Here is a 15,419-nt window from a genome sequence, read left to right on the forward strand (position 1 = left end):
GTGAAATCTGTTCACTTCCCGGGGCTCCTGACCTCACTCATCTGCAGGTGCATTGCCACTGCTGCCGCTGCCACCACCACCGCCCACCCACCCATCCACCCCCCAAAACACACACACAGCTGCCAACCCCTGGAATGTCACCTTTTTGCCAGATCTCAGTATCTGCTGTCATTTTCTCCTATCCTTAAAGAAGAACTAGCCTTTTCAAACTCAAGTGGGTAAATAACTTTTATTTTTGTAAACACCTTATTACTTTCAAAACACAGAAGTACATAAAGAAAAACCTTTTATTCAAACTTGGCTGTATTCTGTTCTATACCCCCCATACCACACTGCCTTCTGTTCCCTGCCTGTTCACTAAATATCTTTTCCATATCTTTTCAATGCTTACTGAAATACAGATTTTATAGACATAAATTTGTAACATATTTACATAGAGCATACATGCACATACCTAAGAACTTTAAGTGTTTTTATCTTACACAAAACAATGGTCCCTTTCATCGTGTTGTTTTCCTTCTAATACTATTGGCTAGTCCTCCCATCCACTATATAAGACCATCTTTTTTCTTGTTTCTTTCATTTAAAGCATTCTCCTTTAATGGCTCGTTTCTACTACTGAGTCTTCATGAGCTTTCCTGCAGGTTGCAATGTTTTATCTTTGAGGAAATTGCTCAAAAAGTACCTAACCTTAACTCTTACTGCCTTTATCAGAGTTTAAACGCCATGTTCGAGATTTTATCCAATCTAGTTTGCCAAGCATGTTGGCTAGCTGACAAACTAACACTGTAGGATCCATGGCGCTTCCTGTACTCCTTCCCTTTGCAGCCTAGAGTTCTTGTAAAGCTGCAGTTCTCAGCCTGTGGGCTGTGACCCCTATGGAGGTCAAACAAGCCTTTCACAGGGGTCACCTAAGACCTTTGGGAGACACAGGTATTTACATTATAATTCATCATAGTATGATATGAAGTACCAGTCAGTGAAGGTAATTTTATGGTTGGGGGTCACCACCACATGAGATGAAACATTAAAGGTTGAAACTACTGTTGTAGAGGGTAGAGGTTCCCCTCAGTCCTGACCGTTTGGTTTCTACTCTGCCACCACCCTAACTTCTTGAAGATCCAAAGTAAACACCAGTCTTAAAGAACTGTGGTTTTTGTTTTTTTCTTTTGCCAGCTTCAGCCTCTGTGACCTTGGCTATTTGAGTTTTTGTCCACACTGCTAAGGCCTTCAATTTCCAACTTAGTTGTTCCCAACTCTGGTTTTGCCGCACTGCCTACAGTACACAGGACTTCCTACCCCACAGCAAAGAACTATCCGAATCCAGATGTCAAGTGCAATGAGGTTAGGAAACCCTGCAGTAGAGGGAGATAAGCAAGCCCAAAGAGTGTTCAAAAAATTGCAGGACAGGGATCTGGCCTGCAATCCTGGAGGCAGCTGTATCCTCACCAATAACAGACAACCCGAAGTCACATTTCTGATGCTACAGGTGTCCCATGGGCCACAACAGCTTCGTATTCTCCAGGTTCACAGTCTCTGGGAGATAGGACTCTTCCAGTTGTGTCTCAGTCCGGATCAGATACAGTCCTTCGCCTTCCTTCTACCTGAGGACTAAAACACATACAGTTCCTCTCAACACACTTTATAGCCAGAAAGTGAGCGAACCAGACTGATCCCCCTCCTACATTTTACCCCCACCACTCCCACCTTCGCCTCCCCTGCCCTCCCTCTGAGATAGAGTTCTGTTCCACTTTACTCTCTGAATGCACCAAGAGCCTTTGAAATCCACTTTCTCCTCTGTTTAGCATGATGCTAAGTTGGAACAGAGAAGGCCATTAGCTAGCACTATGCTTTGATCCATGTGGACTGGCAAACTCTCTGTGCACGCTCAGTAGCTGACTCACCTTGGAGCAGTTGGCAGAAGTTTCCTGTTCAGATCTGTCTCTGGTTCTGCCCTCTGGGGACTAGGGACGATTTCTGTTAAGAGGCTGTATAATTGTAGACATTCTTGCTTGTACCTGGTGCTGGCATCCTCTGTAGTCTCGCACAACTCTCATATGGGTGGCAAATCTCTGTCATGTTCATTTGAGTCAAGCATAAACCTGAGGTTAATTTATCCCAGGTCTCATTTAATGGTTTACTTTCTTGTGATATTTCTCTCTCAGAATTCAAGTCTCCTATCCAGTTCACTCCTGGGAACAATCCCCCCAGGTTTGAGCTATTTCTGGCAATAGAATTCCTTCAGATCATGAGTGTCCTATTCAGTTTATTCCTGCGGCCTTGGTAGAAAGGAGTTACCACTGTTTGCTATCCGCTTGTTCAACTGCCCTGTCAATTCCAACACTTAGGAAGTGGAGGCAAAAGGATCTGGAGTCAGCTACATAGTGAGTTTGAGGCCAATCTAGGCCATATGAGCCCTTGTTTTTTGTTGTTGTTGTTTTTTTTTTTTTAAGAAAATCAAGATATGAAAAAAAAGTTAACTGGTACGAGAATGATCTAGTTGCTCAGAACACTACTTGTTAACTTACAGAGAAGTGACCTAGGTAACCACGGACCTTTATGTAATACAGCTGCAAAGAAAATAAAAAGTAAATCCCAGCACTCGGGAGGCAGAGGCAGGGGGATTTCCGAGTTCCAGGCCAGCCTGGTCTATAGAGTGAGTTCCAGGCCAGCCAGGGCTACACAGAGAAACCCTGTCTCGAAAAAAACAAACAAACAAACAAACAAAAAACAAAAATAAAAAAAACAAAAAAAAACAAAAACAAAAAAAGCCAAAAAAATACCAAAACAAACAAAAAAAAGGAGTTGAGTTCTCTGAAGCCATTTGATCAACTCCTTTGTGTCTCTTTATATTTGTCAGCTCTCTGGAGTCTCCTCCTAGTACCAGTCTAAAAAGGTCTGGAAAGCAGCTGATTCTGTTCCCTACATTAGCCAGGACCAGGAGTGGAGTGTACCTCCATTATCACTGGCTATGACCCTGGACCCAACTTCCAGTGAGCCACTGACTCTACCCACTACTCAGCTGTTTAGATCCTCCAGCCTGAAAAATCTGGGCTCAGAATGGGTTGAATAACCACTATATCTCTAAATATACAGTACATACAGCTTAGGTGTGTGTACTGTGTATTTAGCTCTACCAGGTGATATACATATGCACACACACTCCCTGAAGCAGTTCAAATGCAAACAATCTGAAATACAAAAGAAATCATCAAAACTTGTCCCTCCCGCACCTGTCTGTACCCATCCCATCCCTCCCTTTCCACTCCCACAAAGCCCCCTCCCCTTTTCCCACTTCTGAAAACCGACTTCCTCCCCTTTGAGCGATTTCTGCTCTGTATCACATTAAAAAAAAAAACTCACTGAGGTTTTGGCTGCCAGCCTCGCCTCCCACAGCGGAAGCAAGAATCCCTCCTTGAAAAATTCATAGATTTACACCAAGGGCAATCCCAACCCGCCGGTGTGCAAAATGATGCTTTTCTCTGCAGCGGGGGTCTACTCTCACGACTGTCTTTAGGGGGATCTTGGAGGTACACTGTTGGGCCCTCAGTTTCGGACATATTCATATCAGTGGCCATGAAGTAGGGAGGCATCTGAGGTTCTGTGACTGTGCTTAGTGGTGGGGATGGAGTGGATGTGACAGGGAAGGGGCTTTCATATGAGTATGTAAATGAGACAGGGAGTTGGATTGTAACAGGTTGTGGGGAGCCTTCCGACCCGCACCCGGACCCCAATGGCTTGGAGTCAGGACATGTGGGTGTTCCCATAGATTTGCCTTCCCCCTCCTCCTGCCCCTCTAAGCCCCGGGGATAAGTTTTCCACTGCATAGCTCCAAGATGCTCCGGGGTGCTTTCTTCCATCGCCCACGTGGATGCCCTAGTGGCAGCCACGGCTTGAACCCCTTCCATCTCCTCTGGTTTACACTCTGCGCTTTGACTAGCTGTCACCTCTTCTTTCTCTCCTGCATTTTGTATCTCTGGCCCTGTCTGTGCTCCTCCAGCAGCGGCAGCAGCTGAAGCTGCAGCGGCGGCTGCAGTGGCAGCGGCGGCAGCAGCAGCAGCAGCTACAGCAGGAGGAACAACAGCTGCAGGGACACTAGTCATGATTGGCATCTGTGCAACTGGAACAGCCCTCAGCTCCTGGGGAGAAGTGAGCAGAATTGAAACACATTCCTGGAATGGATGTAGGGGTGGACTGGGGTATGGGTGTTGGGGTGGACTGGGGTATGAATGTTGGGGTGGACTGGGGTATGGGTATGGGTGTGGGCGTGGACTGGGGTATGGGTGTAGGCGTGGACTGGGCTATGGGTGTTGGGGTGGACTGGGGTATGGGTGTTGGGGTGGACTGGGCTATGGGTGTTGGGGTGGACTGGGGTATGGGTGTGGGCGTGGACTGGGGTATGGGTGTTGGGGTGGACTGGGGTATGGGTGTGGGCATGGACTGGGATATGGGTGTTGGGGTGGACTGGGGTATGGGTGTTGGGGCGGACTGGGCTACGGATGTAGGGGTGGAAATAAGACTGGGTTAGGAGGTAATCTTACTGCGTGTAGTAGCTTCAGTCTCATCAGGTCTCGCTCTCTCTGCACCTCTGCGAGTTTAGTGTGGGCCAAAAGAAGCTGGTAGGCCGCCTCCTTGCGTTCTATCTCGTGCTGGTCGGTGAGCTTCTTCAGGTCCAATGCCAGGGCATGCGCCGCTGACCTGTGCAGGCTGGCGAAGTCGTGCAGCCACTGCACTCTGCGCCCCTGCAACTGGCCCTGCCTGAAAGCGAAGCGAACCCCCAGGGCCAGGCTGCTCCAGGCACAGGCTTCCTGAACATCCCGAGGCACCTCGGTACCGTCCAGGAGGACATTGAGCTTTTCCTCCACCTCCTCCCAGGACAGGGTCAGGTTCTCGAGGTAGAACTCCGGGCCTCTGGAGTGCTTGGCCATTTGTTCGTTGATGAACATTAACACCCTGGCATGGCGGAACCCGGTGGTGACATCCTCGCAATTCATGATGGCTGAGTGCTCTAGGGGCTTGGCTGGCCCTGGCAAGAACAAAAGCTGCCGTAGGTCCTCGTTAGCCCCCGGAGGGAACTTCAGCCTCCCATCAGTTCTTTAGCTCGCCCTTCCCCTGTCACCTGCCTGCCACTTTGTTCCTCGGGAGACTTTCCATCTCCCCGGGACCTGTCCCTCCCACGATTCCCCCAGCCCCCCCCAAAAAAAACCCCAAAAAACCAAACCAGGCCTCACCTCTCTGAAGGCTAGCGACCAAAGAAAGCATAAGCCGAACATACCTGTGAGATGAGCAGTCCTGAAACCAAAGGGCGACAGAAGTGACAGGAACACAAGACCGCACTGCCTCTCACCCAAGAAGACAGAAGACGACTGCAGCCGTGGAAAAAAAAAACGCGCGAAGGCCAAGTCTCATCGGAAGTCTCAAAGTCTCGCGAGGTTTACTCTTGGACTGTTCCAACTTCCAGGACTGGCAAGGGGGGCGGGGGGCGTGAGAGGATGTCAGGTGTAGGGAGCGACATCTAATTACCAGAAAAAAAAGCAAACAAAAAATGAGAAACAACTATTTGTTGAAACCCATTGAAGACAGAAAGAAAAAAGAAACTATAAAAAAAATCTGTAACCATCTAAAAGCAAGTTTCCAAAGACATACCCCCAAGTATAGTGGTTTGTCCCAGCGGGTACCCGGTTTGTATGGCCGGAATGTTCCAGAGCTCAAACTCCAGCCACACAGGATTTTCTGGCAGTACCCAAGGAAGAGGGCATAGTCTCAGGGTAAGCCCTTCTACCATAGTCCACCATAGTAATCTGTGGACATTTCTTTACCCCGAACAAAGCACCTTCCACCTTCACATGCCCACCACAGTCAGTGTCGCAAGCACCCTCTCCATCTGGCAGTTCCGTAAACGGGTCCCTTTCCTGTCTTCCATTCACTACCAAAGCTCTCCAAGATCGGGCAGGAAGCAATGCTACCTGGACCTCGGACGGACTTCTGTGTCTGTTAAAATACTCAGTGAGGAGGCTGGCGAGAGGGCTCCACAGTTAGGAACACTGGCCATTCTCGCGTTCAAGCAGAGGTGCTGAGATCAAGTCCTGACTCCTCCAGTGGCTTACAACTATCTAACGGTATAGTTAGATAGTTGTAAGCCACCGGAGTCCTGTGGGATCCAGTGGCCTCTTCTGGTATAGAGACGTTTACGCAGACACAATACCCATAAACATAGATAGGTAGAAAGATAGACAGACAGACAGATTGATCAGAGAAATGAGGAAGGGGAGTGTAAATGCCATGCATTTGTTATTTTGGGAAGGTGGGCTGAAAATGGTGGTCAGGGGAGAGTGAATTAAAAGTTCTCTGTCTGGTTTCATTTGTTATAAAGAAAATAGATATGCATGCATTATTAAAAACCTCTAACTTTCGCCAGGCACAGTGGCGCACGCCATTAATTCCAACACTCGGGAGGCAGAGGCAGGTGGGTCTCTGAGTTCGAGGTTAGTCTGGTCTGCAGAGTGAGCTCCAACATAGCTGGGTCTATGCCGAGGAACAGAGGAACATTCTCTCTCTCTCTCTCTCTCTCTCTCTCTCTCTCTCTCTCTTTTCCTTAGTCAATTTCCGGTTTTATTTAAGAAGCATAGACTGGGTAATTCACAGTGAATACAACTTTACTCATCCAACGTCTCCGGAATCTGATGAGGATTTTTTTTTCAAATTCACTTTACCTCCTGGTCACTGCCTTCCCTCCAGATCTTCCCCTCCCACAATCCCTTCCTCCTTCCGCATGTCCTCCTTCCTCTTGTCCCCTGGGTATCTGCTCCATCCCCCCACCCCCCATCAAGTCTCTGTGAGGCTAGGCATTTCTTCTCCTGCTGAGGCCAGACAAGGCAACCGAGCTAGAAGAACATATCCCACGGCCAGGAAACTGCTTTTGAAATAGCCAGCCCCAGCCCTAGTTGTTCCTGACCCACATGAAGACCGAGCTGCACATCTGTTACATTGGGGTGGAGGGGCTAGGTCCAACTGGTTGGTCTTCCTGTGCAGTGAGGAACCCTGTCTTAACAGCAATAAAACAAAGAAAAATCTGGACTATCGTATGATATTTTAGTAGTAATTTTCTTTGAGCAATAGGAATATCAGGTGGTGTGGAGTGTGTGTGTGTTTGTGTGTGTGTGTGTGTGTGAGAGAGAGAGAGAGAGAGAGAGAGAGAGAGAGAGAGAGACAGAGTGGCTGGGTGTCTTACTATGTAGCCTTGGCTGGCCTAAAATTCTCTATATAGACCAGGGTGGCCTTAAATTCACAGAGATCATTCTGCCTCTGCCTCTGCCTCTGCCTCTGAAATGCTAGGTTAAATGTGTGCAGTACCAAGCCTGGCTAGAACATTTTCTCTCTGTCTCTTTCTTTCTCTCTCTCTTTCTCTCTCTCACTCTCTTTCTTTCTTTCTTTCTTTCATTTCTTTCTTTCTTTCTTTCTTTCTTTCTTTCTTTTTTGGTTTTTCGAGACAGGGTTTCTCTGTATAGCCCTGGCTGTCCTGGAACTCACTTTGTAGACCAGGCTGGTCTCGAACCCAGAAATCCACCTGCCTCTGCCTCGTGAGTGCTAGGATCACTGCCCAGCTTAGAGCATTTTCTAAAAGAGATTTTTGTTGTTATAAAAATGTTTAGAGGCTGGAGCTGTGGCTCAGCGGGCAGCAGCAGCTGCCACACAGGAGGACCAGAGTTTTGAATTTACAGAACTTACGAAAGCCAGATATGGTGAGTGACATCTGTAATCTCTGCTCTTGAGGGTAGAAGGAAGGCAGAGACAGGTGACTCAGAAGTCTGGCTTTGTCGACAGCAAAGCAAGGGATGCTGTCTCAAGATGTGCATGAGGAGGGCTATGGGAGATTACCTTCTAACCTACAGACAGCCATGGCAAGCCCATGCCCACAGTCACACACACACACACATTATTTTAAGTTGATGTGAAGATGTATTCTATTTTCCCAAATAGAAGAAAAGAGAATTTTCCTGATAATATCAGATAATTGTAAATATTCTTTTAAAAATTATTATCAACATATATTCATTATGTAAAAGGATGGGTTTTTTATTATGGCATTTTCATGTCTATATTTTGTACTTTGCTCATAGTTGTGCCCTGATTATCCTTTCTTGTCCCTCTTACTTGTCCCCTTCAGCTCCTCAGATAGTATAGTACCCCTTCTACTTTGTCCTATCATTCATATATATATATATATACATGTATATGTATATATATACACACATATATACATATATATATACACACACACATGTATATCATTCATATATATATATATATATATATATATATATATACTCAGCCCAACAATTTTATTTTTCTTTATGGATGAATAAAACTTCATTTAATAAATATAACCTATATAATATATATGTATATATAATTTCCTTATGCCTTTTTTGTTGGTGGACATCTATGCTAACCCCAAGACTTAGCTATAGTAAACAGTGTCTTAATAAAAATGAATGTGCAGGTATCTCTGTTATATACTAACTTTAGTGTCAGATATAATAGAATATATTTCTATTTTTAGTGTTTTAAGGAGCCTCTATACTACTTTCTATAGTTGTTTGCACTAAGATTGTGTTTGTTACTGTGTCCACATTCTCTAGTAGCTCAGTATAGCTTTGATTCTCATTTCTCTGATGGCTAAGCGTGTTGAAAGTTTTTCCTCATATCTACTTGTAATTTTTACTTAAAGAACTTGCTTATTTGTTGATTAGATGTCATTTTTGATGTTTGACAGTCTGAGATTTTTATATACTATATATAGTAACTATAGTCAACCATAGAAAGGTTAAATCTTTTCTTGCTTTTCTTTACTGTGTTGTCTCATTTGCTCTGTATATGCTTTCTGATTTCTTGCAATGCCATTTTTTTCTGTCCATGCTCTTATATCTAGGACTATTGGAATGTTCTTCAGACAGTCCTTGCCTATACCTATAACTTGAAGTGTTTCTCCTATTTTCTCCTAGAAGGTTCAAGGTTTTGAAGTCTTATATTCAGGTTTCGATCCAGCTTTAAATCTGTTTTCTTGCAGGATAAGAGATAACTGGGTTTGTTTGTTTGCTTGTTTGTTTTTCCACTTTGTGACATGTGGACATCCAGATTCTCCAGTACCATTCGTTGAAGAGGCTATCTTTTCATTACACATTTCGGAGATATTTGAAAACCAGGTGGCTATGTGCATTTAAATTGTGTATTTTTTTTATTCCATCGGTCTATGTGCCTGTTTGTGTGCTAGCATCAGTCTGGTTTTGATAGTATGTATGGCTCTGCAGTATCATTTGAAACCTGGTACTATGATTTCTCTGTCATTGCTCTTTCTGCTCAGAATTATTTTGTCGATCTGAGATCTTTTGTGCTGCCATAATAAACCTTACCATTGTGTTTTCTGTTTCTCTGAGAAAGACGATTAGAATTTTAATGGGGTTTGCATTGTGGATTACTTTTGGTAATTAACAATTTTCACAGTATTAATTCTGCAAGTTAATGTTCATTTCTTCTAATATCTCCTTTAATTTCTTCAGTTTTTTGAAGCTTTAAAAAATACCTTGGTTACCTTTGTTCCTTGCTTGACACCCTTCCTCCTTTTGGGATGTGAGTTGAATTGTTTTCTTGATTTCTTTCTCAATATGTTCATTACTATTCAGAAACTAATTTTCACATTTTGCATTGTTGTTATTTTATTTGACTGCAATTGATTGTCAGGTCCAATATATTTTAAAATTTTTTATTGGATCTCTGTGAATTTCACATCACACATCCCAATCCCACTCGTCTCCCCCTCTCTTCTTACCCACCCTTCACACTTACAACTTGCCCCCCCCCCAAAGAGAAAAAATAGCATTGTGGGAGCTGTAGCCTATCACCGTGTGTCTCACAGTGTATTCTTTTGTCCACATTTCTTTGCTTGCAAATGTTCAGTGCAATGACTCCTTGGTCTGGTACAAGGCCTCTGGTTTGTGCTACTCCATTAATATTGGAATCTCACTGGGACCATTGGGTATCCTGTTGTTGTTCTGTGTCATGGATATCCTGTAGTTTTGGATCTATAGAATTGGCCCCTTCATGCATTCCAGCTGTTCATCAATGGGGTAGATGTTAGGGTGATACAATTCAAAGCCCCGGGTCTGGGCCTGAGAGGTATTTGAACTGGTCAGCCCATTGGCTCTCACACTCTCACACCACTGGGGGCAGTTTATGGGTATTCCACACAACCAGGGCCAGATCTACCCTGCTGCTCAGGTGAAATGCAGGGCCCACTCTCCTGAGTGTCACAGTTGGTGAGGCACAGGGCCAGCTCTCCTTTGCTTATTATGACCCCAGGGCTAGCTTTCCCACCTGCCATAGGTGACAAGGGATGAGGGCTGGGGGTTGGGAATCGTCTCTCCCTTGCCCATGTCTCCACAAAGCAGACAAGTTGTAGGGCCAGCTCCCTTGTGCTGATGCCCTTGGGACCCAGATAACTGGTGCCCTCACTAGCAGGGTCTGTTCTACTGTGGTGCCTAGGTTGGGTGCAGGACCCACTCTCATGCGGGGTGCCGCTGGTGAGGGGCAAGGGCCGCTCTCTTGCTCTTATGACCCCAGGGCCAGGTCTCTTTCCTGCTAGAAGTGGTGAGGGGAAAGGAGGTTATCTCTCCCAAATTCATGCCACCACACAGAAGATCGGTGGCAGGGCCAGCTCTCCCATGTTCTTTTACTTGGGGACCACTTCACTTACAACTCCCTCAATACACAGAGCATACTCGCCTCAGCACGGCAGCCGGTTAGGGGTGGGGTCAGCTCTCTTGCTTTCATGCTCCCAGGGACAGCTCTCAAATTATGCCCAGATGAAGGGCGGGGCCAGTTCTGCACAGCCCTCAGACATCAACATGTATGTCCCTGGGTGGCAGACCAGACCAGAAACATATGGTCCCAACATTACCTGCCACTCACATCAGGCTGTTCCTCACTACCCTTGAGTCTCCAGTTCTGCCTCTCTTCATTGTGCCCATAGCCTTCTGTTTTCTCTTTCTTTTCCATTCCATTTCTCCACCACTTACTTGTTCCTCTTAGTGGCACCCAGGGTCTCTGAATGTCTGCGGTCATCTCAGAAGTGGTCTCAGGAGTGCTATGTACATTATGACACTGGGTCATCTCGGGCATGGTCTGCCTGCCCCCCCCACCCCTGTCTGTGCAGTGCCTGACTGGTGGTTATCTTAGTCTAGCTCCCTGGTGCTGGTCTGGTGGTCAGCTCAATGCTTCTAGGGGCAGGCAGATCCAATAACTTTTAATATCCATGAATATAAAAGTTATTTTTCTTATTGCTGTAACAAAAGCAACTTAAGAACAGAATGGTTTATTTTGGCCTATGATTCAAAGGTATAGTCCATCATGGTAAGAATACATTATAGTGACCAGAAAGTGAGGCAGCCAGCAGGAAAAAAAAAAAAATAGATGAATGTTGAAACTTAGCTCACTTCCCCCCAGGATCCCAGTACATAGAATAATGCCAAACACATTAGGGTGTATCTACCTCTATTAACCCAATCTAGAAATTCCTTCAGAGACATATGTAGAAATTTGTCTCCTATGTAACTGTAGGTCCTGTCAAGTTCACAATATTATCTATCCCAATGGACTTTTAAGTATGGACTCATTTCTTGGAAGTAAGAGTAAACTGACTTCTTCCCTTTCTATTTGTATCCCCTTTATTTATTTCTCTTGTCTAAATTCTCTGGATAAAAGTTCAAGCAGTAAATGAATAACAATGGAGAAAATAGGCGCCCTCGTCTCCTTTTTCATTTTAGAGAAAATGTTCCCCATTTTTTCCCTTTCTTAGCATAATATTATATTATGTTGGGGTGTTTTTCTCTTATTGCTAGTTTCTCAGGGCTTTTATCAAGTTTATCAAAAAGCCTTTCAAACAATATTTTAAAATAATCATGTGATTTCTGTTTGTATAGTAACTGGATTTTACAGCGGTGGGGGATAATATAGTCTTTTTTTGTTTTGTTTTTTTCTTTTGTTTTATTTCAAGATCGCAAGTTTTTTATTAGATATTTCTTTATTTACATTTCAAATGTTATCCCCTTTTCTGGTTTCCCCTCCAAGAACCCCCTATGCCTTACTCCCTACCCCCTGCTCACCAACACACCCACTCCCACTTCCTGGCCCTGTCATTACCCTATACTGGTGCATACAGCCTTTACAGGACCAAGGGCCTCTGCTTTCATTGATGTCTGACAAGGCCATCCTCTGCGATATATGTAGCTGGAGCCATGGGGTCCCTCCATGTGTACTCTTTGGTTGGTGGTTTAGTTCCTGGGAGCTCTGGAGGTACTGGTTGGTTCATACTGTTGTTCCTCCTATGGGGCTGCACATACCTTCAGCTCCTTGGGTACTTTCTCTGTCTCCTTCATTGGGGACCCTGTGCTCAATCCAATGGTTGGCTGTGAGCATTCACTTCTGTATTTGTCAGGTACTGGCAGAGTCTCTCAGGACACAGCTATATCAGGCTCCTGTCAGTAAGCACTTGTTGGCGTCCACAATAGTGTCTGTATTTGATGGGATGGATCTCCAGGTGGGGCAGTCTCTGGATGGCCTTTCCTTCAGTCTCTGCTACATACTTTGTCTCTGTAACTCCTTCCATGGGTATTTTGTTCTCCCCTTCTAAGAAGGGCCTGAGCTCTCCTGGCACTATTTGGGTATGGAGTCCTGTGGCAGAGGATCTGCTATTGGCAGAGGATCTGCTACAGGCAAAGACAGAAACCGGAAGGCTCCCCTGCTAGGCAGCTCTTTGGTTCCTGTGTCCTGAGGGTTCTGAGTGGGTTCCTCTGAGCATCAGTGGTGGTCCTACCCGTACTCACAGGCCTGTCTGCACCCCTGGGAGGCTCCCTCCCTCCGGGCACTATTTTGGTATGGATCCCTGTGGCAGAGGATCCAACACAGTCTTTCTAAATTTTGTTATTTAAGTATTCATAATTACAAACTCCCCTCTTACAGCTTCTTCTATTGTATTCTAAAAATTCTAATTTCATTTTCAATGATCATTCCAGAATATTGCTTAATATGCAGATATTTATATATATTTAATAGTTTCTCTTGCTGTTGAGTTGAAGTTTGATTTCATTATGATCTGATAAATGACAGAAATAATTTTTGTATTTTCTTTGTGGCCTAGATTGTATCCTTTTTAGAGAAGGCCCCATTTGCTGCTGAGAAGCATGTCAAAGCTGTTGGCAGAGTGTCCTGTATACATCTTGCTTAGGTCTCTTTCATCTGTGGTGCAGTGTAACTCTGGGGTTTCACTGTGAATTTCATTTTATTTTATTTTGTCTTGAACTGTCTGTTTGTTAATGATAAAGAGTATTGGTCTATCTATTAATGATAATGGATATTGCAATCACCTACTATTATTGTACCTGGACCTGTTTTTCCTTCTATGAAGTAGTGTTTTATAAAATTGAATTACCCCTCATTATAATATTTAATGATCATATTTGTCTTAGTTTCACTTAAAGACTACTTTGTTAGAACTATAGTTACCCCTGCTTGTTTTTAGCTTCAACTTCCTACATTTTATACATGCTTTTCCATTTTTTTGCTTTAACCTTTGTTCCCCATTAATCTGTGCTGCTGCTGCTGCTGCTGCTGCTGCTGCTGCTGCTGCTTCTGCTTCTGCTTCTGCTTCTGCTCCTGCTCCTTCTCCTTCTCCTTCTCCTTCTCCTTCTCCTTCTCCTTCTCCTTCTCCTTCTCCTTCTCCTTCTCCTCCTTCTTCTTCTTCTTTTCTTCTATGAATGACACTTTATTCAGTCATTTTCTTTACAGCTGAAACTCTGGAAATTCAAAATTAACATCCTTGCCTGTGAGCTTCTTGTGCACACCAGAAAAAGTTCCGATCTTGTGTTCCACGTTGCTCTGCTGTGCTTTGTCTAAGAGAGCTTTTATGAGCCGGCTGCCATCCGGTTTCACACGGATCCTCTTACCCACAATTTCACTTGGGAAGACTAAGTCCTCAAGGATGGCGTCGTGCACTGCTGTCAGGGTGCGGCTTCTGGGCGCTTCTGCTTATTTTTCATACGGCTTTCGGGGTTGGCTTGGGCAGAATCCTCCTCTGAGCAATGAAGACCTCGTGCTTGCCACTGAACTTTTTCTCCAACTCACGAACTAGCCGGACTTGGATTTTCTGGAAAGATTTAAGCAGAGGAACTGGTACAAAAATTATGATGGCTTTCCGACCACCACCAACTTCAATTTCCTCGGCTGCGGTGATGTTGAGTTCCCGCAGCTGTGCCTTGAGATCGGAGTTCATCTCCAGCTCGAGCAGCGAGCAGCGCCTGAGAGATGCCAGACTCAACTCGTCCGGCTTCTCACCATTGGGCTTCAGGATCCTGGCGCTCGAGCTGAAAATGGCTTGGTCCTGACGGAGAGCCGGCTTAGGAAGAGGGACGGCTCTCGCGAGACCCTAATCTGTGCTTCTTATAGACAATAAACACCTGGATCTTGATTTTTAAATTTATTCAAATAGTTTGTGATTCCTATGTGAAGAATTAAGACATTTACATTTAGCATTACTGTTGAGAGATATGTGCTGATTCCTTTTACATTACTTGCTTTTGTTTAATTAAACTTTTAATTAAATTTTAAGTTAAATTTTAATTTATAAATTTCACGTGTATGAGTGTTTTGCCGACATGTATGTCTTGTGCAGTACATATGAGAGCCATGCTGGCAGAGGCCAGAAAACGAACTTATATCCTCCCAAACTGGTATTACAGCTGGTTAGTTGCCACCATGTGGGTGCTGGGAATCAAACTTGGGTTCTCTGGAATAGCAGCAAGTGCTCTTAAACTCTATCATCTTTCTAACCCCAGTCCCTGATACTCTTTCTTGAACTGTGTGGTCTGGTTCACTGGTGATGTTAGTCACAGAGGGTTTGGGTTTGTTTGTTTGTTTGTTTTTTTGCGGGGGGGCTGAGAGGGGCATACTTAGTATTTAATTTCTAGTAGGGTTTTATTTTTTTTTAATTTCAATTTCCTTGATGAATTTCCTGGGCAGTTAGTGAATTGATTTTCCTTACTTCATTCATCCATTTTCTTGAACCAATTTTTAATTCATTGATTTTTTTTTTTTTTGTGATTAGGCTTCTAAATGTTTTGCTGACATTCCAACCCTCTCGGTATTTTTAGATTCAGTAGCTGAGAAGTTGTAATCATTTGGAGGAGTTGTGTTGTCGTCGTCATTGTCGTCTCCTCCTCCTCCTCCTCCTTCTTCTTCTTCTTTTTTTTTTTTTTTTTTTTTTTCTGAGACAGGGTTTCTCTGTGTAGTCCTGCCTGTCCTGGAACTCACTTTGTAGACCAGGCTGGCCTCCAACTCAGAAATCCACCTGCCTCTGCCTCCCAAGT

The 15,419-nt window shown here is 44.5% G+C and overlaps 1 protein-coding gene and 1 pseudogene across 1 annotated transcript; both read right to left on the reverse strand.

The window, feature by feature from the left end:
- Positions 1-210: 210 nt before the first annotated feature.
- Tex13b (testis expressed 13B) lies at positions 211-5,337 on the reverse strand. Its single transcript, NM_031381.2, has 4 exons — positions 5,276-5,337; positions 4,542-5,026; positions 1,905-2,072; positions 211-1,611 (listed from the first exon to the last, which is right to left on the reverse strand). The coding sequence occupies exons 2-3, from the start codon at positions 4,992-4,994 to the stop codon at positions 1,965-1,967; spliced, it is 561 nt and encodes a 186-aa protein (NP_113558.1). The 5' UTR covers positions 4,995-5,026; positions 5,276-5,337; the 3' UTR covers positions 211-1,611; positions 1,905-1,964.
- Gm7091 (predicted gene 7091) lies at positions 13,840-14,425 on the reverse strand (annotated as a pseudogene).

The sequence above is a fragment of the Mus musculus genome, chromosome X (genome assembly GCF_000001635.26).
Source record: "Mus musculus strain C57BL/6J chromosome X, GRCm38.p6 C57BL/6J".
Taxonomy (NCBI): Eukaryota; Metazoa; Chordata; class Mammalia; order Rodentia; family Muridae; genus Mus; species Mus musculus.